The 26935-nt window shown below is 54.0% G+C and overlaps 1 protein-coding gene across 1 annotated transcript in view; it reads left to right on the top strand.

Moving 5' to 3' along the window:
- MYO18B (myosin XVIIIB) overlaps nucleotides 1-26935 on the top strand; it is a gene marked incomplete at its 5' end in the record, with an annotated part of 230771 nt that overhangs the window by 143896 nt on the left and 59940 nt on the right. The window contains 5 exons of the mRNA XM_036277288.1: nucleotides 15939-16052; nucleotides 17037-17153; nucleotides 19579-19662; nucleotides 20625-20762; nucleotides 23088-23273. Of these exons, the coding sequence (XP_036133181.1) occupies nucleotides 15939-16052; nucleotides 17037-17153; nucleotides 19579-19662; nucleotides 20625-20762; nucleotides 23088-23273 (639 nt within the window). The remainder of the gene's footprint in view (nucleotides 1-15938; nucleotides 16053-17036; nucleotides 17154-19578; nucleotides 19663-20624; nucleotides 20763-23087; nucleotides 23274-26935) is intronic.

The raw sequence follows: 26935 nt of genomic DNA, 5'->3' as shown, positions 1-26935 counted from the left end.
ATGAAGGCGCCTCGAGCTGAATCAAAGGGCTTCATTCTTCTGAAAGTCCTTCTTCCCAGTCTCTGCATCCGGCTCCTATCAAAGGGAATGCACAGCCTTGGCTTTCTGTTGCTGTTGTCATGGAAATTGTTACACGGATGGGATCCTGGGGACCAGAGGTCAGGGTACAGTTGCTTTGTCTCCCAGCGCACGTGTCCCGGATGCCAGAGTCGGAGCTAATCAAATAAAGCAGTGACGACATTGGGCTCTGCCTCGTCTCCTCTCCCATGAATGGCATTTGTCCTTTACCTGAGGGCCCCGGGGACAGAGGCCGGGGAGCAGGCAGGAGGGGGAAAGGAGAGGAAGCTGAGTTTGCTGCTGGCTGCATCTAACGTGCTGGTGTGGTGCTGAACAATTTCATTCGTCCGTTCATCCATTCATCCATTCGTTCATTTGTTCATTCATCCATTCGTTCATTCTGCAGCACCTGCCGGGTGTCAGGTGCGGTGGTAGATCTAGGTATGTAATGGGGATGAGTAACGCAGGTGTGTTACCCTCCCTCATGAATCTTAGCATCTGATGGGAAAGAAGACAAGCAAACAATGCTACCAATAAATAGAAATACCCACACCTTGATTCGGGCAATAAAGAAAGGCAGTGGGGTCTTGGAATAGGGAGTTCCACGGGGTCTTGTTTAACTTGGGAGGTCGGGTCACTACCCCGGGAGAGGGAAGAGCGGGCAGAGACGACGGCATGCAGTGCCGGGCAGGTTTGGGTTCTATTCCCAGGGTGGTGAGAAGCCATTGGAAGATTTTGAGCAGGGAGTGACCATCCGATTCCCTTTTTAGGGGACAGCCCTTCTGTGTGCAGAATGGGATGGGTCGGTGCTATTAGGAGGTGAGAGCACCCCTCTGGGCTGGAGGAAGTGGTCACCTGGATTGAGTGCTGATAGAGACGGCCAGAAGGGACAGACGTGCGTTGGCGTGACGTTGACGGGACTTGCAGATGGTCTGGGTGGCAGCCATAAGTGCATTATAAATAACCCTCACCCTGGCCCTAGGAGGTAGATATTTCTGCTTTGACCCATTTTACTAATGAGGAAACAGGCCCCGAGAGGTTGAGTGATTTCCCCAAGAGCACACAGCAATCTGGGTCCGAAAGCTGTGAATGCCCGTGGCTTTGCAGAATGTGGGTTCCGTGAACATTTGTGAAGCACCTGCTGTGTACCAGGCTCTTCCGGGTGTCTCGGGGGTCCCCAAACTTGGCTGCCTGTCAGAGAACGTGCACATCATTTACAGATCGCAAATTCCTGGATCCCGTCCCCACATACTCTTCCTTTTTTAAATTTCTTTTTAAAAATCTGGGCTGGGACCCAGGATTTACGTTCTGTAAACAGTCACCTCGGGGATTCTGATGCTGATCTTAAGACCATCATTTGGAAAGTGTGGGCCTCGTTTCTCCCTCAAAACACCCTTTCTGTTTGGTGGCCGATGAGAAAATGGACAGCAAGATTGCATCAGTGTTCGATCGATCTCAAAATTAAATTTCGAGTCAGGAGAGCTGGATCCTGACACTTGCTAAATTGTGACCTTCAACAAGTGACGTGACCTCCTCGAGCCCTTTTCCTCAAGTGGCGTGACATGGCTTGACGTCCCAGGCACGAGGGTACGGAGATTCGAACATGCCTTTACGGCGTGCCCGCTGCGGCTTTGGGTAACCCAGGAAGGTTCCCTCCATCAGCATGAGGATGAGGGCATGTGTTTGGATGCACCTGTTAGATAGTTGCAGGCATTCAGCAAATACTGATTCCGTCTCCACTCTGGGATGAATTCAAGGCCAGACTGCTGGGATAGGAGGGGACCACAAGGTCCCTGCCCTCGGGAGGCAGAGCTAGGAGCAGGCTGTTGCCAGGGAGGGTGATGAGCAGTGTGCTGGGGTTTGGCTGTGGGAGAGGAGCGGGTGGCTGCAGCTGTCTCTTTAAAGATGGAAGTGAGTTGCTGGTCGTAAGATGCACACAGCCATCCTAGGAGGAGCATGGAGGGGCGGAGGCGTGTGGATACAGGAAGAATATCTCATCTTGCATCAGGTTCCTGGGGGTACCAGCAGAGAGGGCACGGTGGTAACTGAGGCTGGAGCCAGCTCATGAGTGGTTTAGTGAGCCTGGCTAAGGAGTTTGGGCTTTAGCCCAAGGGTGATCGGGAGCCATAGCATGCTACTGAGCAGAGAAGGGCATGGTCAGAGTGCTTGAAACCATGGCAGGTTCCCAGGCCTTGCTGCAGCACGGATGGCTGGCCAGCCAGGCTGAATTAGCCTTAAGGAAGAGTCTCCAGGACGGAGCATCTTCCGGAGTCCCTGCAATCCACCCACAGGGCCAGCATACCCGTGGCCCCACCATCTAGAACCTGGAGAAAATGATCTGCCTCTCTCGGCCCAGTTCCCCTCCACTGGGAACCTGGGCTCTGTCTCAGTTAATATCTGAGGTTTAAGACCCTGGTGATAAAACACAAAAACTCCTGGAGCAAGATAGAAAAAAAAACACTCCTTCCAGTTGAATCCTGCCTCTGCTACCTAATTAGCTGTATGATCTGGGCCAAGTCTCTCTGCCTTTCAGAGTCTCCTCTTTCTCACCTGAAGCAGGGGCGAGACTCCTGACTCGTTAGGCGGGTATAAAGGACCCTAGACTGTGGATCGGAAAGAACTCTCTCAGTGGAAAACTGAGACGCGGTATTCGAAGCCACGGAGCTCCCCGTGGCTCCCTCGTCCACCGTGGTCTGATTTTACAAGCCCTGGTGAAACAGGGAGACGCGGCAATGTGTCGGGTTGTCTAATGACACCTGTTCTTTAGGAGCCAATTACTAATTAATTCCCATGGTATGCTTCCACGGGAAACAAACTGATCTGGAGACAGAAGCAACTCCCGCAACCAAGATGTATAATTGAGGTAATCGCTGCGCATAAATAACATCTGTGCGCAGCAGACGCGGCACCTGGCTCGGAGGAGACAGTGGGGGATGGTCTCTGCTCCAGGGCAGGGGTGGCTTTTTTTAAAAAAACAACACACCAAAAACAACTTGATGCATGCCTTTGACCTTTGTCTCCTCCCCCAGGGACATCTGTCATTTGGTTTTTGTTAAATAGAGAAGGGTTTGCAGTGAACTCTTTCGGGGGTTTAATTAATTCAGGCCGGGGGCTGTATTCACCCCTTCCCGCTGAGAACAAAGCTGTCACCGAGTCTGAGTCACTGCCGCCCCTAAATAGCTCTTGAATCCATCCCGTCCTCCCTCCCCACTCTGCTTACACGCCACCTGTATCTCTCATTTGGCGTTCTCTCAAGTCTGCTGGCCTCTGGTCCCGTCCAAGCCATCTTCCCGCCACCTCAGCCTCCGAGACAGAATTTTAAAGGGTAAATACAATATGGCTTTTTGTGCCGCAGACCGTCCGGGGCTTTCCAGAGCCCCGGAACACAACCCTGAGGATACGGACCTTTAAGGATGCACGGTTAGCACCCACCCTGACCAGCGGCTTGGAGCAGCGGGAGGTCCCCCACACCTGTTCTCACCTCTCCACCTTGGCCTGGCTGTGCCCTCCGCTGGGCTCTCGCTTCTGAAACCTCTGCATGAACACTAAGCTCTGCACTGGGGTCTGGGCATCGTCTCTGGGGGCCATCTCCGATCCCCAGAGCTGGGTGAGGGCCCCACTCTTCTCTCATGAACTCCTGGGTTTACCCCTAGGACAGTACATGTCGTTCTATCAAAATAACCCCTCTGTTGGTCTGTTTCCTCCTCTACCTTCCAAAGCCGTAACGGCAGAGACTGGAATGAGCAAACATATTCAAAGACTTGCTCAAAATCACAGAGGGGATCCGAACCCACAGAGTCTGACGTCAGGACCTGGGAGTAAAAGAACCATCACCCAGAACCACCGAGGGGCCGCCGGTGGGCCACCACTGTGTCTGGGCTCCCTGCCCCGAGGGCTCCGCGGGCCTTTCCACGGGGCAGTCTGGCTCGATCCCGTGTCCACTCTGGTGGGCGCACTCGGCCCGCTGTGCCTCTGGACGGGGAACTCCCCGGTGGTCAGGTAACAGTCTGAGGGCCCTCCCCCTCCCTGAGCGTGCAGAGGACTGGTCACCCTTGATTCACCCCTAGGGCCTTTAATCGCGACCTCTGTTACCGGGTTTCGCTCCTATTTCCATGAGACGTGGGAATGATGCGTGAGCTCCGGAAAGAGGACCTGGTGGGAGTCCGGGCGCCTTCCAACACTCTCCCTGGAGGGAGCCACGGGCCAGGTAGCCCGGCCGTTCTATTTGAAGAGGCCTTTTTCTAAAAAGATGAGGTAGAGTGAATTGATTCAATATTAACATAACCTCTTGTCAGAGGAGATAAAGACCCACTTGTAATTGGTTAAAAACGTGGTTATCGCCGGCCCGCTCACCCCACAAGTATTGACACTTCCGAGGCTGTGGCGGAGGAAAAGGCCGGTCTCATCTCAGGCAGGAACGCCATCCGCGTCCCCCCGTAGGACCTGTCACTGGTGAGCTTGGAGAGCCGTCCACCAGGGTCGTGATAACCGTCTTACCAACACTGATGTTGAGGGCGAGCGCTTAGATGCCATGGCCTCATTTGACCCCCGAACGCTTGGGGTAGTGGATTCCACGAGCAGGGACCTTGTCAGTTTGGGGCCAGAGGCCGGGAGCGTCCGCACAGAGCAAGCGCTCAGTGAATGAGCGGGTCTAAGGGGTGGGCTGCGACCGTCCGCAGGGACCAGCTCGAATCACGACCATGTTACGCAGGAGGAAGCTCGGAGTCCAGGAAACTTGCCCAAAGTCACAGAATATGGGGGGAGGAGGGCGCTGGGATTAAAAAAAAATAATTTATTTTGAATTTCATCCTTACAAAGAAGCTGCAGTCGTCAGAGGAGTCTTATGCGTCCTCCACCTGGATTCTTCAATGGTGAACATTTTGCCTCATTTGTGTTATCATTCTCCCTCTGAGTTACACTTTCTGAGTCGTTTGAAAACAAGTTACAGAAGAGTGCCCCTTTATCTTCATCAAAATCGGAACATTGAACATTGATAAAATAGGTCGAATACGGATTTCTAACCCGGGGGGTCAGCTATCTAGGTCCCCACAGGCCAAATCCAGCCCCTTGCCTGTTTTTTGTTGCTGCTTTGGTTAACTTGTAAAAATTTTATTATAGCTTGTGAGCTAAGGATGCATTTTGAATTTTTATTTTTTATCGATTGATTTTAGAGAGGGAGAGGAAAGGTAGGAGGGAGGGAAAGAGAGAGAAACATCAGTTTGCTATTCTACTTAACGCTTCTTGCATGTGCCCTGACCAGGGATCGAACACGCAACCTTGGCACATCAGGACGATGCCTGACCACCGAGAGGCCCAGCCAGGGCTGCGTTCCACCTTTTTAAATGGCTACATTTAAAGTCGTGACAGAAGCGGCTACGTATATTCTTCAGTTTTACCTCTTGGTCTGCAAAGCCTCGCATTTTCACTCTCTGGCCCCTGAAGGAAGTGTTTGCAACTCCTGGTATTATTTCTCGCGTCTCAGGGTCCGCCCGGGATGCAAAGCTGCTGGCATCCGGTCCTCACGGTGCGGTCGGTCCCCCATCTGCCTTCATATTTTACGACACCGGCACGTTGGCAGAGCTCGGGCCAGCTACGTTGTAGGCTGTTCCTCCGTTTGGGTGAACTGGAGTTTGAGCCCCCATCTTTTCCGCTTCGGAGCCTTTTGGATTTGTGCGGGTCTGAGGATGTTCCCAGGATCCAGGAGTAACAGTTTTATAACCAGAACAGTCCCAGCCAAGCAGGGATAACTGGTCATTTGAGAGCCAGGGCCTACAGCGCTCAGCAACCCCTGGAAAATACCCTCCCCCCCGCCGCCTTTAAGTAAGGCTGGTTCTCAGGGGTACCTGGCAGATTTAGGGGAGAGGCAATGAGCCAGGAGCCAGTCTAAGAGCCTTTCCTTGATTATCCATTCATGTTGCATTTTAGAGGAATTGTCCCCTCTGCATGTCCTGGCCCCATCCGTGTTTTGCCTTTTTTTTTGCCCCATTTCTGCATATGAGAGTTACTTGATATTATTACATGCCATAGTTGGCTTTTCTCCTTGCTGTTTTATGAGACTGTGTATCCGTTTTGCTATTGATGGATGTGTCAGTTGCCATCAGATTTTGGTTATTATGAACGGAGCCGCTTTCAACATTTTTTACATGTTCTTTTACCGTGGGGGGCAAGTGTGTGCATTTCTGTAGGGCGCACGCCGACAAGTGTGGGGTCTGCGTCATCGGACCCGTGTTTCCCTAACGGTCATCGATGCTGACACATGGTTTCCCCAGGTGTCTGCAGACATGCACACTCCAGGCCGCTCGGCATGAGAGCTGAGTGCGAGTAGACCACGAGCAGTGAGTGTTGGGGTGCAGGGCGGTGGGACCACCTGATTGGGGGTCAGGCCAGGCCTCTCAACCCAGCCCTCCAGGAGGCCCTCAGTCTCAAGCAGGGGCTTCAGGCCTTTCTTTTGTCAGGTGAGGAGGATTTGAACTCTCCTGGTTTCCAAGCACACGTGCGCGTGTGTTTTTCTTTTTTTGCAAAAGGACCTGATTATTAAGGGGGAATCTCATTAGACTTCCCTCTGCCTTGATCATCACCTGGCTGGGACTTGATGGGGCTTTTCTCAGTTATCTCAAAGTGAGCTCCTTCCAGCTTTGAAGGAAGGGTCCACGTAGGGACCCAGGGTTTGCTGAGCAAGCTGCGGTCACTGTCCCTGCCCAGGTCATCTCCTCCCATTGGGCGGGTCCTGTGCATGGCCCTTTTCCTCCCTATGGAGCCCACTGTCTGACCACCGCCAGTGTCTGGGTCAGAGACCTGTGCTGGGGAGGAGCCCGGGAGCAGCCAGGCAGTGGATGGCTTCCCTCGGGGTGTTCGGGGTTCAAGTGGGCAGCATGGGGCGGAGGCAGCTCAGGCTTCAGACGCAGTCAGCCCGCTGACCGAGCAGGTTAGTGATGCGCTGAGCTGATGTTTTGGCCTTACTGCCCAGTGTCTTCTGCGGAGTCCCTGCCCTGTGGGGTGGAGTGAGCAAGGGCCGGGTGGCCCCCAGGAGCCTGCCATGCTGTGGGCACAGACATGGAGGCACACCGGCCCTGTGCTACTTAGGGCAACAGTAGGGTGCCACATCAGCGGGGTGCTGGGATTCATAAAGGAGGGGGTTAGAAATGGGATGGGGGCAGGGAGGGCCTATTCTGAGCATTTTATCCGCTTTTCTAAGTTTGAGGGTTTTCTTTCCCTGGAGAGCATCAGTATACCCCAAATCCACCATCACCAGAGGGGCTCTCGGGAAGGATACTTTTGAAGTCTGTTCAGGTGTGCAGGACCTGAGCAGTTCTTAGATCCTGTAATACACAATCAGGAAGGACTCTGAGACCCTCAAAGAAAGACTTAAAACGAGTGAAAGGAGACCTGTTTCACTCCAGGCGGCGGGTGTGCGCCTCAGGGCCCGTAAGAAAGAGCCGGGGATTTAAGAGAGACCTCAGTTCAGGTCCTGGCCCCGTTCACCATTGATTAGCTGTGCAACCGTGACAAGTTACCTAACCTCTCTGGTCTTCAGTTTCCTCGTCTATAAAATAGGGAGGAGAATATGTATTTCATTGTTACTATATGTTGCAAATGAGCCTGTCCATTATCAGCATTAATATAGTTAATAGCTATTCCGGTACTAATGAGGAGTATGATTATGCTGAAGAAGAGAGAAACGGTAACTACTCAGAAAGCCTTCTGAGGCACCCTTCAAGGAATGCAAGGTGAGGAAAATAGCGAATGCTCGGCGTGTGCCCAGAGAGTCCGAGATCAAGGACACACAGAGAAACTGCCGTATGGTCTTAGGAAATTTCCCTTTGGAGCCACTGTCATCACACTTCTGAGCCAGACAGACCACAGGTGGACCCGGCCTGACATTTGTAATATGTTTGCATTTAATGAATCGGTCGGCTATCAGGGCCGGCTGTAGTCGGAGGTGTTGGCACCTCCCCTCGGGGAAAGCTTCCCTGCTGAAGGCTAATTCTTACGAGGGCCCTGGCGGGCTGTCAAGGCCCGGAATGTGTTGAGCTCAGCCTGCCAAAGCCACCGCTTCTTAGGACACTATCCCGTGGCACTTGTGCTGCAGTATTGTCGAAATCCTCCGAGTGGTTCGACCAGACCCGGAGATCCAGGTCCTGAGCACTCCGCGGAATGTTCGTGTTTGCTCGCCCGGCCTCCGTCCTATGTCTCGCCAGCTCATCCATAGCTTAATAAGTTCAAAGCAAACATTGTGCCCAGGTAGTTAAAGCTGGCAGATGGCTTTCCCATAGGAAAGGGCTGCTATTCATCGGCGTGGGGTGGATGTGTGTGTGATGGGAATCTCAATGGCCCTCGCACGGAATGAAAGGACGTGGGTGTGGGGAGAGAGAGCCTGCGATGAACTTGGCAACAGAGGAGGACTGTGTGGCGGCCCAGAAACCACTGGGAGTCTCAGCGACTTGAATCTGACCTTGAGCGTGTCTTCCCCTGCCAGGCTGCAGTGTCCTCATTTGTGACCTGATGCGGGCCGATTCCCCCCTCACAGGGCTGTGGTGGGCGACAGTGATCATGACCATCAAGTAGCCCACACAGTGCTTGATGCAGTCAGTGCTGAAGAAATCTGGGTCCCTCCGCTCCCTCCCATGGAACAGTTGGCAAGGGGGAATATTAGCCCCTAGGGGCGGGATCCATCCCCAGAATAGGTGAGCAAGAAATGGTTGTTATTCTCTCTCAGGGCTGTGCGTGGAGCTACTCTGATCCGACTTTTGGCAGAACAGCCTCAACAAACACTGTCACCAGTGGTTTTAAGTGTCTGCTCTGTGTCTGACACTGTGTACGTATGCTCTCCTCTAACTTGTTCGGTCATCCTGTTCCTGGGGTCCAGGTGCCAGCAACCCAGCTCACATTGGCTCAAGCAGAAAAAAAGGGAAGTTATTGGCCAGAATAGTTGAAAAGTTCTGAGGCTAAGACTGCCTTCAGGTTTGGCTGGATCCAGGGGCTCTAACCATGTCATCAACAATGTGTCTCTTACCTCAACAACCTTGATGTCACCTTGTATTCTTAGGCAACTTCTTCCTTCTTGGGCCCCAGACACTGCAGGCTGACATCCTGCATCAGTAAAGCCAACCTTGTTGCCACAGTGCCAGCAAAAGTCTTGGTGTCAGCCACACTGTTACCCTCCAGCCAACAGAACAGCAGGAAGTGGCTGTTGGCTAAGGCCGAGTCAAATGCATCTTCTCAGGGCTCCAGAGGGGAGGGTCAGCCCATCAGAACCACATGGGGGTTGGCTAGTTTCTGTAGGGAAGATGAAGCTGCTATTTAAAGGAGGGAGAGCCCGGCTGGTGTGGCTCAGTGGTTGAGCTTTGACCCATGCACCAAGAGGTCGCCGGTTCAATGCCCGGTTAGAGCACATGCCCAGGTTGTGGGCCCGATCCCCAGTGGGAAGCATGCAGGATGCGGCCAGTCCATGTTCTCTCTCATCGATGTTTCTATCTCTCTCTCCCTCTCCCTTCATCTCTAAAAACCAATTAAGAAAAAAAAATTAAAAAGAAAAAAAAGGAGGGAGAGTAACCGCTGTGTGGTCGCGTCACCAGCTTCCCCCACAGAGCATGTGCGGCGGGCACGTCTGTTCCCGAGGGGGGCAGTGTGACGTCTCCGCGGGGAGCCTGGTGGCTGGACTGTCTGGGCTCATATGTCTGCTCTGCCACTTCATGCTTGTGTGACCTTCAGTGAATCACTTGACCTCTCTAGGCCTCAGTGTCTTCAACTAGGACCCGCCTCAGCGTGTTGTTGGGACGCTGAAGTGAGTTATTGCACCAAGAGTGCTCAGAGCAGGGTCTGGTGCAGAGGAACCGAGTGTGCGGCGTCCCCCGGGCTCGTGTTGCTCACGTAACAGTGCTCAGCCGTCCTCTGGGAACGGGAACCGTCATTTCTCCCCGTTTCGTGAATGGAAACACCGAAGCCCAGAGAGGCTAAGGAACCTGCTCAAGCTCACGGGCTAACAGAAAGAGAAGCTGGGATGGGAACCCAGTTCTGCCTGACCACTGGGTCTGCTCTGAACCCCCACGCGGTGCTGTGTGGGGTCGGATGTCTCACCCCGTGGCAGACGAGAGGCCTCGCTGGGAGCAGGCGCCCCCTTCTTGATGAGACGTGTTCAGAGCCGTACCAGCACAGAGACAGAGCTCACCCTCACGACCCCTGTGCGTGGCACCCCCAGGCTCCTCAGCGCTGTGGTCCTAGGTGGCACGCATCTCATCTTGCCCAGAGATGCCCAGGCTTCGGGGACCTCCAGCGCCCTCCCCCAGTCGCTGAAGAGTCAGGGTCTCACCAGATAGCCCCAGGCCAGAGCTCAGAAGCCCTTGATTCATGCCCAGGTCAGAAGCGGTTCCCATCTACAGCCACAGCGCAGGGCACCGGAACGGACCGAGCTCACTTAACCGGGCTCCTGACCCAGGGGCGGAGGAGGAAATGACAGCCCCTCGGACGCCTGCCTTCCAGCAGAGGAGCCGTGCTGGCTGGGGAAGGAGGGCTGACTCCCCGGCGGGTACCACCGACGGGACGCGTGTGGCGAAGGGGGGGTTTTCAGGCGATGAACAGTGTCTCGGCCTTTGTGCCCGCCTACCTGTGGCCTCACTGCATTGCCTTTTATAAGAAACAAGACTCGGAAGAGAGAGAAAGCACGAATGTAGACGAATGTCGTCTCCTTGAGGCCTCTTGTGGGTCGGTCTCGGCACACGAGGTCTGGAGAGGGCTGGGACCCCTGGGGGCCTCGATGTCGCCCCGCCCCGCCCCGTGTCCCGGAGACGGAAGCAAACCCGCGCCCACCTGTGTGCACGGCCTCCCCGCGGTGTGCCCTGCACACTCACACACCGTGCCCAGCGGTGCCGCTCGGCGAAGGAGAACCGGTCCTCCCCCCACGTCGTGAGTGGGGAACCGATGCTCAGAGAGACCAAGGGACCTGCTCAGCCTCAGACGCGTCGTCCATGAGCCCATGACTCGGAGCTGAAGGTGTGAGGTGGCAGCTGCTACCCGAGGTCCCATGACCACCCTGGCTGCCAGGCCGGAGAATAGACCCCAGTAACCCTCGGAGGGGCCGACAAGCGGCGCCTCCCTCACTGGCTCTGCCCGCTGCCGGGGCGCCTCCCGCGAAGGCGTTTTCGGGGTGGCGCGGGCAGACTCCCACCTGACATGCCACCCGACTTCATAAAAACGTCAGTCAAACAGCCTCCACGTGGAAATAATGTGTGGTGAGTTATTCTTACACCAGGTCATCCATAATGGAAAATCAGTCCGAGATGGCCCTGTATTTCTTCCCACTCCCTAAAGTGTCATAAATTGAAACATTTTTAAAGCTCGGCATTAAGATGACCTGTCAGCAGCAGCAGCCCGGAGCCTGCCCAGTGGAGGCTGGGGGCCGGGCAACATCGGGCCATGTCCGTCCAGGTCCTACGACAGTCTGGGCCTGCACGATTGTGTGCCTCTGGGGCGAGCACCCTCCCCCGAGTCCAGTCTGCCCGGAAGCCTAAAACCCCTCCCTAAGACTGTGGGTGCCGCCTGGCCGGTGTGGCTCAGCGGTGGAGCGTTGACCCACGCACCAAGAGGTTGTGGGCCTGATCCCTAGTGGGGGGCTTGCAGGAGGCGGCCAATCAATGTTCTCTTTCATCCATGTTCCTCTCTCTCTCCCTCTCCCTCACTCTCTAAAATCCATAAAGAATTTTTTTTTTTTTAAAGAAGACTGGGTGCCAAGGCCCAGCCCCATCCTGGCGGTGTGCCCCTGGCAGCATGGTCTCTCCTCCATTCTCACCTCCCAAATGGTGCTGAAAATCCCACTGTTCCGGCTGTGAGGAGGGTGAAGGGTGCATTTCCGCACTTTCTCAGTGCGGGGCACGGTGCTAAGCACTCCGTTTTCACCCCTCCATCCTGCAGAGGTCCTATGACCAACCCTCCTCATTTTCTGATGGGGAAACTGAGGCATAGCCAGGGCCCAGGGACTGGCTGGGAGAGACAGAGTCCCCAGGTCTGGCCCCGGTATCCAGGCGCTGACCGCCACACGTGGCAGAATCTGGTACTTGGCAAGTGGCCACACACACTGGCGCCTTCCTCTTCCCTTCGGGGCGAACTTTGCATCTCTGAGAGGAGCGATGGGGGTCTCCTTGGTGCCACCACATGGGCCCAGACTCCGAGTTCTTCCCGTTCTGGTTTTTCCACCTCTCACTGGGTACTTCTCAGCCTGGCTCAAGCCATCACGACCGCCCACGTGGCTTCCAGGGTCACACCAAGTCACTCAACTGTTTTCTCTGCAATTAAGTTCTGTGTTATGTATTTATTCTTTTTATCCACTCTTCAGGACAGTTTTGCATTTATCTTCAGGTAGAGGGGGAGGGAGAGAGGGAGGAAGAGAGAGAGAGAAACATCAATGTGAGAGAGACACATTGACTGGCTGCCACCCACACGACCCCAACCGGGGCCAGGGACAAACCGAGGTACGTGCCCTTAGCGGGAACCGAACCCAGGATTCTCCTCTGGTCCACGGGCCGACACTCTAACCACTGAACCAAACCGGCCAGGGCGAGTTCTGTATTTTTGATCCATCCTACCTGTGTGGTCAGATGTTCCAGAGAAGGGCAGTGGGGCCAGCGATGAAGAGGTTGGGCTCTGGAGTTGGACCAGCCAGGCTTCTCTACTGACCGACTGACTGTGTGACCGTGGGCAAGTCACTTGCCCTCTCTGAGCCTCGGTTTCCTCCTATATTGACTGCTCCTGATGGTGGCACCTTTCTTCTAGAGGTGTTGGGGGGCTGTGATGAAGCACCGTGCCCTGGAAATGGTCCCCAAGCAACAGTAACAGGTGTGGCCATTGATGCCCAAACCATGCTGGCCAAGAGCCTGCGGTCTCTAACCCAGCAGGAGTTAATAGTCCGCCAACCGCCATCTCCATTGACTGCGTGCTCGCTCTGTGCATCTGTGTCTGGGGATACATTGTTCCTCTCCCTGCTTGCTCCAGGGAGACTGGGGAAAGGAAGGAGCATTTCTGGATCCTATACCATATAGCATCTGTAAAATGGGGTTAAAAATAGAGCCTTCTTTTTCCGGTGGCTCCGAGGGCCAGTGGCATCGTGCTGATGAAACCCTTCGCCGAAGGAGGGACTGACCAGATGGGAGCTGCCCTCATCCTATTCGGTGCTGCCCTGCTGAGTTTCTTACAATGATCCTCACCCGCCTCCTGGCCCAGGGCCCAGCAACTTGGCCCAGCAGCGGGGCCCTGCGCGGTGTCTTTCTTCCACTTTAGGGATCTGACATCATCTCCCATGATGGCCCCCCTGCTGCCGCCTGCCCAGACCTTTTGTTCTTTGCGTTCCCCCACTGTGAGATGCTTCCATTTTTACTCTATTTCCGCTCTGATTGGAGCACCTGCGGCACCTCCTTCCTGGAAGACCACAGCAGTGTCCTCGCCGGCCACCCTATTTCCAGTCTTGTCCACTAAAGGCCACCCTCCCCGCCGCAGCCAGAGGGAGACTGTGCCACCCTCCTCCTCAGAAATCATCAGTGATTTCAGTACAGACTGAAAATAAACCTACCTTTGTATCCTGGCTCACAAGCATCATCCCCTCCTGTCCCTCTCTGTCCAGCTGTCCAGCCACGCTGGCTATCTTTCTGCTCCTTAACATGAAGTTTATTCCTATTCCTGCCTCAGGGCCTTTGCACTTGCTGTTGCCTTCATTTAGGGCACTCTTACCCCTAAATCTGCACATGGCTTTCTGTCTCCTTTGCGTCTTTTAGGTCTTAGACTAAATGCCTCTCCTTAGTGAGGCCTCTGACTTCTGCATGAATCAAGGGCTGGTGTGGCCCCGCCTGCCTGCAGGGTGGAGGGGGAGCCCGTCACGCCACCTCCCTGCCTTCTCAGAGACTGCCTGCAGGAAATAAAGCTGTGCCTGACTCCTCATGTCTGTCAGTTACGATTCCACGACGCCAATGACCTCTCCTGGCGCCACATCGGTTTTCTCAGTGTGTCTTGGTCCCTCCTAATCCCTGAAGGAAATGGACCACCAAGTCCTCCTTTGACAGGCTCTGCTCTGGGCCCAAGCGCAGGAGTACATTGTTCCCTAGGTCTTGAAAACAGGGGTTTTGTGGATTATGGTGACTGGCGGGGGTGGGGCTGGAACCCGAGGCATCGGTGTGAGGGAGCTGTGGGAGTAGGCTAGGGTCTCCATGTCCTCACCTGTCACCCCAATAAATCCAGTAAAAAATGTAATAGGGATATTAGCAGCATATACCTCTCAGATCTGAGGTAGGGATTAAAAGAGGAAACGCAAGTAGAACCTTGAACGGGGTGTTGGTAGCTGGTACTCGGATGGACGGCTGCCTCCCTTCTCCCCACATTCTGCTGTCGTTATTGTGACATCGGGGCTGAGCTCCTGGGCATTCCGAGGAGGACATCTCTGCCCACTTTGGAGGGAGACTGAACTGATCTCAGGTGGGCTGGACCCATCGAGCCCCACTTTGGCCAGTTGTCCTGGGGTGACCTCACCCTGGTGCCATTGTTTTTGTTTTATAGACCAGTGGGGCCACGTCACTCTCTCAGTGGCCTCCGGGCTCAGAGACCGTATACGCACCATTCAGGACTCGAGCCCGCTTGCGTTCTCCCCCGCGTTTGAACACCACCCTCGATATCCGTGACTGCTTCGAAGGGGCGGCGGGCTAGCCGTCAAGACAGTGCTCTGCTCTGGGCCATACGCGTGGTGTCTTTGCTCCTTGCAGCTGTGTGACTTTGGGCCGGGCCCTGTCCCTCTCTGAGCCACCGATGCTTTCCGTGGGTGATTTCTGCTCAGATTCCAGGATCCAGAAATCAAGGAGAAACTGCCAGTCTCAGAATGGACCTATTGTGTGTGCACAGATGTGGTTTTGTCCAGTAGGGACTGTCTGTCCTCTGGAACCACGTAGGTGTTTGTCCCTTCTTGACAGCTCCGGTTTGCTAGGATAGCAGGCCCACTGTGTGCGAGTGGGTGGAAGGGTGAGAAAGAGAAATTGTGTCTAAGTAGGTGGCTCCTGACCTTCGAGAACCTAGTGAAAGCCACGGGCCCAGGAAAATGCGCACATGCGGAATATTTTGCATAGCATTTATTTATTTTTATTTTTTATTTTTCCCCCCTTTGTTGATTTTAGAGACAAAGGGAGGGAGGGAGAGAGAGAGAGATAGAAACATCGATGAAAGGGAACATTGATTGGCCCCCTCCTGCATGCCCCCCACTGGGGATCAGACCCACAACCTGGACACGTGCCCTGACAGAGACTCGAACCAGTGACCTTTTGGTGCATGGGTCTATGCTCAACCACTGAGCCACCCTGGCTGGGCTATTTTGCATACCACTTAAAACAGGTTTCACAATTCTGGTTGAGAACTGTCTATGAGCACCTCCTCCAGGAAGCCTTCCTCGATCTCCACCCCTCTTCCCGGCATCCCCATGCCCTCCTCCTCCCACCTGTACTCTCGGAGAGGCTGTCATTACCTCTTCCGGCCTGTCTCCCCCACGGGAGGGCACAGGCCAAGTTGACTGTTTCTGCGAGTCCCGTGTCTGGCCCTCCACAGGTGTCAGCGAATATTTGCTGAAGGGAACTGGGGACTAGCTCCTGGCCCTGAAGCGGGGTGGCTGGCCTTATTTCATGGGGCAGTGCCTGTTCAATTCTGAGTGGGTCAGGACCGGGCTGCCTCCGTGCAGACACGCGTGCTTCCGGTTCTGGGCTGATGAATAGTTGTGAAGACCCGAAAGTCACCTGTAAATGATTCTCTGCCTGCGAGGGGCTGGGCTGGGCTGGGCCAGGCTGGGCGGGAGGGGAAGGACATCCAAAGGGCAGCGTCATGAGGCCTCTCCTCTTTCCTTCCTGCCCTCCTGCCTGGTCCAGCTGGAGCAGAGTGAAGCCAAGTGTGAGGACGCCTTGAAGACGCAGCAGGCCCTGGCTGCAGACCTGGAGAGCATGCACAGCGAACTGGAGAGCATGACCCGGAGCAAGAGCCTGGTACCTGCCCCTTTCTGAAGCTCGGGGCGCCCGGGCCAGCACAGGCCTCTGAGCTAGCGTGGACCTACTGTGTGTTTAGCACTATAAGAGGGGAAAGGGCACTTAGTGTGGACCTACTGGGTGCCACCTTAGAGCTATAGACATCCACTGTAGACCTACTGGGTGTTCAACACTCTGAAAGTGCAGGCATCTGACTATGATGAAGGCATCTCATGATGAAGCTATAAGGGCACATATGAGGGTCAGCTGTTTGGTCACCTCTGCAAAGGTAGACGAAGAAGCCTGTTGTGGACCCAATGTGTGCTCAGTATACGGAGGTGCATCCGATAGGAGCCTATTGTTTGCTCAGCATCCTAAGTGAGAACACCACTTTCTATCGTTCCCACGGAGCATGCTCACCCCTGTAGGTGGTTCCCAGGCATCTGTTGTAGTCCAACACAGGGGGGGACTTGTCATTCCCGACGGGCTATTGCGTGCCCAGTCTTATAAGTGGAGACCACAGCAATTCTCATGGACCCTCTTAGCTCACCACTGTAAGGGACCCAACCACTTACTATGGACCTACTGTGTGCTCACCACTGAACAGGGACATATGAACATACGTTACGGTTCTGTAATGTTGGTCAAAATTGGGCCATGGGTTCCTAAGTCCTCTGTCTGCGTGTACAGGGTTCACTTAAATTGATACTTTATGTGTGAAATCCTACGGTTTAGGTGCAGCTAGAAATTTATAAGCAAAAGCTTATCTCAAGATTTCTATCGACCCTTTGGTCCAAGATTTCATTTGCACTAGATTAAGAGGAACTGGTGCGTGCGCACACACACACACACACAGCTGGCATACTCACAGATGCCCTGACACATCATGGCCACCTTTACATGTAGATGGTCACTCACCTGACACACCTAGGCAAGCCCCCCTTTGCTCCACATCAGTCACCCCCCGTTCTGCCTCACCCCGACCCTTGTCCTGCCCCCTGCCAGGTGGACGAGCAGCTGTACCGGCTGCAGTTTGAGAGAGCGGACCTCCTGAAGCGCATCGATGAGGACCAGGATGACCTGAACGACCTCATGCAGAAGCACAAGGACCTCATTGCCCAGGTAAGAGCCTGAGGTGGAAGAAGGCTTGGTGGCCTTGGGCTGGGTAGGCAGGGGATATTGAGAAGGTGATGTAGTTGGGCCACTCCCTGGTCTGGTCCTAAGGTCTCCACAAAGATATATAGGAATTGCCACAAAGATATATGGGAACTGTGAAAGTGCATGTGTCCTTCAGGGAGGAGAATGTCACCTTCAGATGGTGTGTGTATCTCTGGAGGACATCTCCTCAAGAAAGGTATGGATTTAGTCATACAGCTATTCATCCATCTACCCATTGAAATATTCCTCTATTCATCATCCATCTGCTAATCAATCCACCCATTCACCTATCTTTTATTTACCCACCCACCACCTATCCATTTATTTATCCATCCATCCATTCATTCATCCTTCCACTCACTTACCCATCCATGCATCCACCCTTCCATCTATCAACGTCATTCATTTGTTCGTTCATTCATTCATTCATTCATTCAGCATTCCACTATGTGTTAGGCACCATGTGAAATGACAAGGATACTGTGTTGAGTAAAAGCACACCCCATTCCTGCCTTCATGTAGCTCATTGTAGAGGTCTGGGCAGACCTTATCACATAGTCACCCAGAGCAGAGGGGCGAGACTTGCAAACCCAGCTAAGAGTCCAGACAGAAAACGAACATGGTTCTGCAAATCCTGAGCTCTGTGGGAGGTCAGGGAAGGCTCCCCCGAGGAGGTGGCACTTGGCTGGAGATCTGAACAAGGAGCAGTAGGTAGATGGGAGGGAAATAGTGAGGGAACAGCACACACAGAGGGCCTATGATGGTTCACTTGAGAGGCATGGGATGAGCTCAATGAGGCCAGCAGAGGAGGACCCAAGACTGTGATGGGTTTGGATTTCATTTTATGTGTGATGGGAATCACTGGAAAGTTTTTCAGGGGCGAGAGCAGGAGAGCAGTGGCCAGGATGCCACCCAAGATGGTCAGCTCTACAATGACAGGCTTCTCTGCCTTGCCCACTGCTGTATCCCAGAGCCTCAGATAGAGCCCGGCTTGGAGTCAGCACTCAGTAGGCAGCTACTGGATGAACGAAAGCGCAGTCCAGGGGAGAGAGAGCGGGTTTGGACCAAGGAGCTGATGTGGAGATGGGGGGTGGGGAGTGGATGAACCCAGAAAACAATTAGGAGGCACGATGGCAGGACAGGGGGCAGCAGAGGTTTCGGTTGGAGCTGAGGGATGCAGTGAGGACCCCTGGCAGATTTCTGATCTGCATAGCTGATCTGATTTGCATAATTTCACAATCGCTCCCTCCAAGAGCAGTGAGCACCTCCCCCACATTGTACCCCCAGAGGAGATCCCGGTAGAATGCCTGCCAGGTTTCACATGCATCCTGCAGAGATTTGATCTGAGGGGGTTTCTGCTACACAAGGAATGATAATAACAGAAAGAAATCAATTATATCATCACTGTGATAACAGCCACCACAAAAATAGCCTGTGCCGTCCTCTGCGTTTGTGAATCACACTTGCTTTTGTTCAAAATGGAAGTTTCTTTATTTGTTCCGTTCCAAAAGCAGCCTATTCATATTCATATGTCCATTGTAAATTACTTCAATGATAAATACACGTGGAAAATAGAAATTGAAGGACCCTCCTGCCTCTGGAATCCCTCTCATTGGATATAATCACGCTTAACAGTTTGGTTCTACTTGTTTTTTTAATCCTCACGGAGGATATTTTTCTGTTTATCTTGAGATAGAGTGAGAGGGAGAGAAAGGGAGAGAGAGAGAAACATCGATGTGAGAGGGACACAGCGACTGGTTGCCTCCTGCACGACCCCAACCAGGGTCGGGGACGAACTGCAACCCAGGTATGTGCCCTTGGCTGGAATTGAACCCGCGACTCATTGGTCCGTGGACTGATGCTCTAACCACTGAGCAAGACTGGCCAGAGCTCTATTTCTTTTTTTTTTTTAAAGAAACTTTACTCTTTATTGCCTCATTTAATCTCTGAACAAACCCCTTACAGAAGGGCTAAGCAGAGACAAGCAGCCCATTTTGCAAATGGGAATACTGGGGTGCAACATGGCCCTGGGCCAAAGCCAGTATCCAGGTCCGGAATCCTAGTTACCTGATGTTCAGAATAGTTCTCTTCCCTCAGAATCTGGTCCTAGGGCTGCGGCCCGTGTGTTTCTGTCTGGGCTCTCAAGGGTACGTAATAAAGTTATAGGCTGGTGACCAAAGCGCCGGGCTTATATAACGGGAGTGACTTGGCGAACACGGAGATGAAGGACGTGGGGGAGGATGTGAGAGGCGCCCCTTTGGAACCAGCCACTGTCACAGAGACTCGGGGAGATTTAGACGTCTGTGGGTGGGGAAGAAGGGATTGCCAGGGGCTGTTTCCCAGCAGGGCCTGAGCTCTCGGGGTGACGTGTTTCTGTCTCACCAACCAGTCTGCTGCTGACATTGGGCAGATCCAAGAGCTGCAGCTGCAGCTGGAGGAAGCCAAGAAGGAGAAGCACCGGCTGCAGGAACAAGTATGTGCTCAGCGCTGCTGCCCCGTGGGGGAGGAAGGGAAGCGCTGGGTTCCCTCCGGGGCCACACACTGGGTCCTGGACACTGTCGTTCGTTCGTTCGTTCACTCACTCACTCACTCACTCATTCAGTCTTATGCCAGAGGAACTGACAGCAGTCTCCGCAGACAGACACACACACTCTTGCCTGTGCCCGGTCAGCATCCAAACATGTCCCGGGCCGTAGACCCAGCAGCATTTTGGTGACGAAGTTTCTCCCTCTGAGAAATGGCTCCAAGGAAATGGGACGCTCTGGGCAAGACAGGGTCACCCTCCTTTGGGAGATGTTCCTTTGTCAAGGTTCCTCCAAACCCCTGACTTCCCTCCTTCGCTTGAGGGTCGTCTTACCCCTGACGTTCTCAAAGCTGTTCGAGAACAGCAGTCTCTGAGGGCCAGTCAGATGCCCACAGGCACCGGGTCACGAGCACCACAAAGGACAGCAGCAGTGGCCATTTGCTGGGTCTCAGCACTCCTCTTCAGTCCTCCCAGGAAGGCGTGAAGCCCTGAGGTTCGGGGGAGGGACCCGACTTGCCCAGGCTCCTGCAGCTGAAAAGTGGCGGCGGGTTTCAACTCTGGTACAGCTGCTTAGCTCCCGACCCCTTGGGTTGTGCCCCTGGATGCTGAGGCTTGTTGCACACCGACTGGCTTCGCTCCCCTAGCCCAGCAGGGGGAGAAGGTGAGAGAGGCACTGTTTGAAAGTCCTGTTTTGGCCGCAGAGGCCCAGGAAATGTCACCTCCCAGCCCCTGAGACCCTGGTCTGGATGAGGGTCCTTGGATCGCAATCAGCAGTTCTTATTTGCATTCAGCATACAGCACCTGAGCCGAGAGGGAAGCGGGGGGGAGAGGCCTGGCTGGGGCCCGCGTGTGTCTCCATCCCGGGACGCAGGGCCGGCGGGTGGCCAACGGAGCCCCTGTGTTGTCCCCAGCTGCAGGTGGCTCAGATGCGCATTGAGTATCTGGAGAAGTCCACCGTGGATCGGGCCATTGTCAGCAGGCAGGAGGCCGTCATCTGTGACCTGGAGAACAAGACGGAGTTCCAGAAAGTGCAGATTAAGAGGTTTGAGGTACTTGGCTGGTGTGTGACTATCGCTCGGGCCTGGAGGAGTGAGCAGTGTGTGTAAGCTCTGTCCGTCCTTCCGCCTCCATCTGTCCACGCCTGTGCCTTTATCTGGATACGCCCTCATCTCTCCCTTATCAGTTCCTTCTCTCCCTCCTTCCCTCCTTTCTCCAATCACACTGTTCCACACACTACCTGTCCGTTCAACCTGTCCACCTCCACTGTCTCTCTCCAACCCCATAAGCCACTGTCGGTCCTTCCATCATCCCCCTTCCATGTGCTCATTGTCCCCTCTCCCTTCATTCTTTCTTCCCTCCGTGTATTTTCCCTGCAGACCTTGGCCCGCCTGCCCGTCTCTGATCCCCCTCTGCCGTCCCCACCTACTCACCCATCCATCCGCTTACCGCCCCACACTCACGTTGCGCAGACATTGGCTTTGCATCCGGTGTGTGCTAGGCTGTTGTAGATGTAAGAAACAGACTCTTTCCAGACCTCAGAGCGCTGTGGGCGAGGGTAAGGTGTGTGCACAAATACCCACAACATGGGGAGAGGACTGTGAGGCTTGGAGGACAGAGGTCCTTTCGGGCCGGGGAACCCGGGAGACGTCCAGGAGGAGGTGGCGTTGATGCTGGACCTTGACAGACAGATAAGACTCGAATGGACTGGCCTGGAGTTCAGTGATTCTATTCATATTCATATTTAGCTCTCTCTCGGCCGATGACACGAGACATCGACTGCGGATATTATCATTGTCCAAATCCTCTCACATCAGCTCTTCCACTGACCAGTCACTACAGCCCCATGGGGCAGGTAGGATGGAGCGAGATGACCCCAGAGAGGGCAAGTGATTTATTCAAGACAAAGCCAGGTAGCATCAGTGACAGGAGTAGACTGACACTTGCCCGTCCCTCCACCCTGGACCCAGGCTTTCATTTCTCTGGCTTACCCACCGCAGGGCAGGGCGTCTGGACAATGAGAGGCTGCGTGCCTCGTTCTGGAACATTCCTCCCCACCCCTTCTCGGGCATTTGGTCTCTAAGAACTCTGCTGCGGGTGAAGAACAAAGAAACATTCTTCTTCGTCTTGACCCTCCGTGACCCGCAGAATTTCTCAGGGCATCCCTCAAAGCATAATCGTCTCTGCAGAGCACCTCGAAACGTTGATCTGCTGTATTTTAAATAATTAAACACCTAATGTTGGGCTCTATTGTGTATCTTTTTTCACTTGGTTCTAGCGTAGTCGAGTGATCGCAGAGAAGAAAACTATTGTAGAATATCTTTAAATGGCAGAGTCGATCTCCAAATTCACTCCCCACTTCCCGCCCCCCACCATCATGTGAATTGGGTGGAATCCCAGGTCCTTGAGATGGGTGCTTCTGGGACAGAGTTTGGGAACTAGTCTACTTCCTTGTAAGCCACCTGCGCCCTTTGACAGTGCTGCTGAACTGCATTTGAAAGGCGAAGGAGAAGCGAGTAATAAGAAAGCGTTTCTTCTGTCTCTGATCTGGAGGGGCGCTGGGCGTTCCCAGCAAGGGCCTGAATGTGCAGGTGGGCTTCGTTTTAGGTCAGCACTCAGTATTGGCCCACCGGAACCATTTGCTCCCAGGCTCGCTGGAACTGAGGAATTCCGCAGAACAGCCCTCGGGTTTGTTTCCTGTAGCACTGCGGATGCCCACGGCCCTTCTCTCTGTGGTGTCATTGTGTCCTCGTGGAATCTGTCCCCCCAGGAAAGGACACATGCCGTAAAACAGCGGGGCTGAGGCTTGTGGGAGATTGCCTACTCAAACCTCCCTGTTAGACAGATTGGGAAACCAAAACCCATGTTGGGGAAGGGCGTGTTCGCCGGGGCAGTGATCGCTCCACTGACCACTCTGCTTCCCAGTCCTTGAGAGGCATGAAGGCCACTATAAATACAAACAGTTCCCAACTCTTATCCGAATGTCCCGAGCGCCTGGCACTGAGCTCAGCCTTCTGCATGACTTAACCTGTTCAGTCCTCACAGTGTCGCTGGGACGGAGGTGCTCTGACCATGCCCGTCTCTCAGCGAGGTTAAATTACCTGCCCAAGGTCACACAGCCAGGAAGAGGTAGAGCTGGGATTTGAACCCAGATCTTGTTCAGCGTCAGGGTTCTCATCAGTATACCACGCGGCCTCTGAGAATATCAGTTATCATTTCCTCGATTTTTAGAGTGCATTCTTCATTTTTATGCCAGAAATCAGAATGATTTTCCGGATTATAAAAACACACAGAGACTCGGCAAAGGATCCCTCTTCCCGGACCCCGGTTCCCTGCCCCGGCCTCTAACGCCAAGGTGGGCGTGTGCTCTGCTCCAGGTCCTGGTGATCCGGCTTCGGGACAGTCTGATCAAGATGGGCGAGGAGCTGTCGCAGGCAGCCGTGGCCGAGTCCCAGCAGCGGGAGAGCAGCCAGTACTACCAGCGGCGCCTGGAGGAGCTGAAGGCGGACATGGAGGAGCTGGTGCAGCGGGAGGCGGAGGCCAGCCGGAGGTGCTTGGAGCTGGTGAGTGCTGCCCCTGTGCGCGTTCTCCTGGGACCCAGGCTTGAGACCGGGCAGCGAACAGCGAACAGTCTCTAGGGCCTGTAGGCCAGAAGTAGGGGGAACCAGAAGGGGATGGGCAGAGAGACATGCTGCCATTGGCTGCAAACTCTGGGGGTGGGCCCAAAGTGGACCAATGACATTCACTCCTGGATGATCTCCAAGCTCCTTTGTGTCTGACTCCAGTTCCTGCCTCACATGTGTCACTCCAAGGGCAGGGCGGCCTCATGGGAAGAGGAAGGAATCGGTGTTTATTCAATGGCTACCGTGCATCAAGCCTTAACACCCCTAATATCATGGAATCGTCCTAAGGCTGCAAAGTCAGAATCATCATCCCATTTTACAGATGAGGAAACCGAGGCTTCAAAGAGCTGAGATAACTTGTGAAAGTTGACATCTAGTCAATGCCGGTGCTCTTCCTGGACTATTAATAACAACAACACATATAAAAGATTAACAGGATAATGTTAACCCCACCATTTACTGAACGCTTGCTATATGCCAGGTTCTAGGTTAAACATTTGTCATTTACAATCCCCTTGTCAGTATTGGGAGATAGGTACTGTTCTTATCCCCACTTTACAAGTAGGGAAACTGAGGCACGTGGGCAGCAACATGCTCACTGAGGCTCCGAACAGTGCGTTGACTTGCCCAAGGCCACGGGCTGGTAACACTTTGAATCTGGGTCTGTCCAACTCTCCAGTCTCTGCTTTTAGCCATGCTCACCTAGCCGTGCTCCACTCCCTGGCGCGGGCCAAGAACAATTAAAATCTTTTCCTGCCCAGTGGGAAGGTTTCTTGATTCAGTGTATTTTTCTGAGAACAGTTCCCTGCTGAGATCACAGAGCATCTGAGAGAGCCCGCTCCTCCTTTTACCCACAAGGTAAATAGCCGGAGGACTCCAGGTTTTGCTTCTGCGACCCAGGGGACCTCTGGTACCCCCGTGGCCCCCCGCCACGGAGCCTTCACGGAGACAGCCCACAACACGCCAAGGCGTGGCCCAGAGCTCTCCGAGTCGGTCATTAGCGCCTTCCTGCGCAGTCCGCTCTGGTTTTGTGACAGGTCTCACCAAATTGTCCTCCAGCAGGTATATGTCCCTGGCCACTGCCCCCCATGGTCAATGTCATTCCCATCAGCTTTGCCCTTGACAAGCCAGCGGGCTGGCTGCTGTGTGGGAGGTGGTGAGGCCCCGCACAGAGAGGAGGTCCCCAGACAACGTCCAAGCCCATGACTGGCGGCTCTCCCAGCCCCAGGCCCTGGGGGAGAGCCCTCCCTCCATCCAGTCGACAGGATGACTTCCCAGGAACCAGCCCGCTTCTCCGGCAGCCCCGCCCCGCCTGCCAGCTCTGGCTGGAACGAGAACACCCCAGTCTTTCTCCTCTGATGTCTTCTTTAACTGGCCAGACACCCAGGCCTTCTGGCCAGAGCAAAATGGGTCTTCCCCTCTCTCCTTTGCTTTCTCTCTCTCTCTCCGTTTCTTTTCTTCTCTGCTTCTCTCTGCGCACTCTCCTCTTCCTATCCCCCCTTCCCAGGGACTCATTAAGATCTTTCAAGGCCCCCAAATACCGAAAAGATTATAGTGCAACCCCCGCATATGAATCAAAATAGAAATAACACAAAACCATAAAACACAAAGCCTGCCCGTATGTTGAAATTAGAGCTGCATTGTTCTCTGTTTTGTTTTGTTTTTATATTATTGCAAGACTCCGGATAAATTCACCGAGGCTGAACTTTTCTCTTTATTTTGGTGTGTTTGTGGTCGGGAGATTGTTTTCTCGGGCCACCTTGACAAATTACCAGACACTGGGTGGCTTTGAACAATGGAGACCCCCGGACTCTGAAATCAAGGTGTTGGCGGGGCAGTGCTCCCTCTAAGGCTCTGGGGAGAATCCTCCCTGCTGCTCCAAAATCTGGGGCCCCACGTGCTCTCCGGCTTAGGGCTCCGTCACCGCCGTCTCTGCCTCTGTCTTCCCAAGGCTGGGGTTTCTCTGTGTCCGTATGTCTCACAGACCTCTCTGCCTTTTGTTCATAAGGACACCTGCGGTGGGATTCAGGGCCCACCTAAGTCCTGCTTGATGTCATCTCAAGCTCTTTATCTTGATTATATCAATAAGGACCCGTTTTCTGAATAAGGTCACATCGACAGGTGCTGGTGGACGGGACCTTGTGGGAACCACCCTTGAACCCACCGCAGGAGAAGGGGGCGTGTCCCCGCGTCGCTGGTGTGCTGCAGTGACCTCACACAGCTGGCTGTTTTCTTGGTGATTCTGTGGCCGAGCCAGGCCCACAGGGACAATGGCAGGCCGGCAGACCCTTCCTGACTGTGGATGTCCCCAACTCACCAACCTATTTGCCCTCCAGTGTGCCCCTGGCCTTTGGGGCCTGGGATACTTTTACTGGGAGAAGAGAGGATGTCAGTATATTTTTGTATCGTGCATTTATTCATTCGAGTATATTTCTTCAGACCAACTATGGGCAAGGCACAGGGATGGGTGGTGGTAGGGAGGGGCAAGGCGTCATCGGTCTTTGCTCTGCAGAAGCTGACAAGGTAGAGTTCAAAGAGCACTGTCATTGTAGGATGGACCCGGGGGCCGAGGCCCCTCCCACTGGCCTGGCTTCCTGAACTTTCCCAGGCTTCTCAGGAGGTGCCATGTCCTCTGTCCAGGTCCATGTCTGTGCCACCAGTGTGCCTTCCTCCATCCCCTCTGCAAGACGGGGTGGCTGCTCCATGCCGTGTGTCCTCTAGACACCCCACCCAACGCCTGCAAAGGGTCCGGGTCCTTTCATTCATGCACTATGTATGTGTCCCCAGATTTACTGTGGGTCAAGCCTCATGCTAGATGTTGGGGACCCAGGGGAGACCAAGACCCAGTCTTGCTCTCAAGTTGCTCACATTGAATGGAGAGAGAAGACGAAGGTCACGACCCGTGTATTTTATACATTCCTCTCTGTCAGGGGCCCTCAGAGCTTCCACCGTGAGACAAGGTGTCTGCGTGCCAGCATTTCGGGGATCGTGCTCCCTGTCACCAACTCAAAGCATTTCTTTGGGTAAAGCATTGCCCTCTTCATTTTCAATTTATGAAATTCAAGTCTCCCTGGGAGGAGTAGAATTAATTTCCTAATGCCCCAGTCCAACCATTCATTCATTCATTCATTCATTCATTCATTCATTCATTCCCTGGACAAATATTTGTTTAGTTATTTTTAAAAAAATTGTTTATCCTCACCCGAGGACATTTTTGCATTTATCTTCAGATAGAACGGAAGGGAGAGAGGTGGGGAAGAGAGAGAGAGAAACATCGATGTGAGAGAGACACATCAACTGGCTGCCACCCACACGACCCCAACCAGGGCTGGGGACAAACTGCAACCGAGGTACGTGCCCTCAGCGGGAACCGAACCCAGGACTCTCTGGTCCGCGGGCTGATGCTCTAACCGCTGAGCAAAACCAGCCAGGGCTGGACAAATATTTATGAGTCGCTCTGTGCTCCGGTCCTTTGCAGACGTTGCCGTCTTTCTCACTGTGTCCAACCCAGCAGGTCGAGCAGGTGGAGGTTCAGCTTGTGAGGGGCCTTACCCAGGGCCGCAGCATGCGGAGTGGTAGAGCTGGGATTGGCAGCCCTGTGT

This window comes from Molossus molossus, unplaced genomic scaffold (assembly GCF_014108415.1).
Source record: "Molossus molossus isolate mMolMol1 unplaced genomic scaffold, mMolMol1.p scaffold_m16_p_22, whole genome shotgun sequence".
Classification (NCBI taxonomy): domain Eukaryota; kingdom Metazoa; phylum Chordata; class Mammalia; order Chiroptera; family Molossidae; genus Molossus; species Molossus molossus.
The sequence above is the reverse complement of the archived record's forward strand: the minus strand, read 5'-3'. Positions and strand labels throughout refer to the sequence as shown.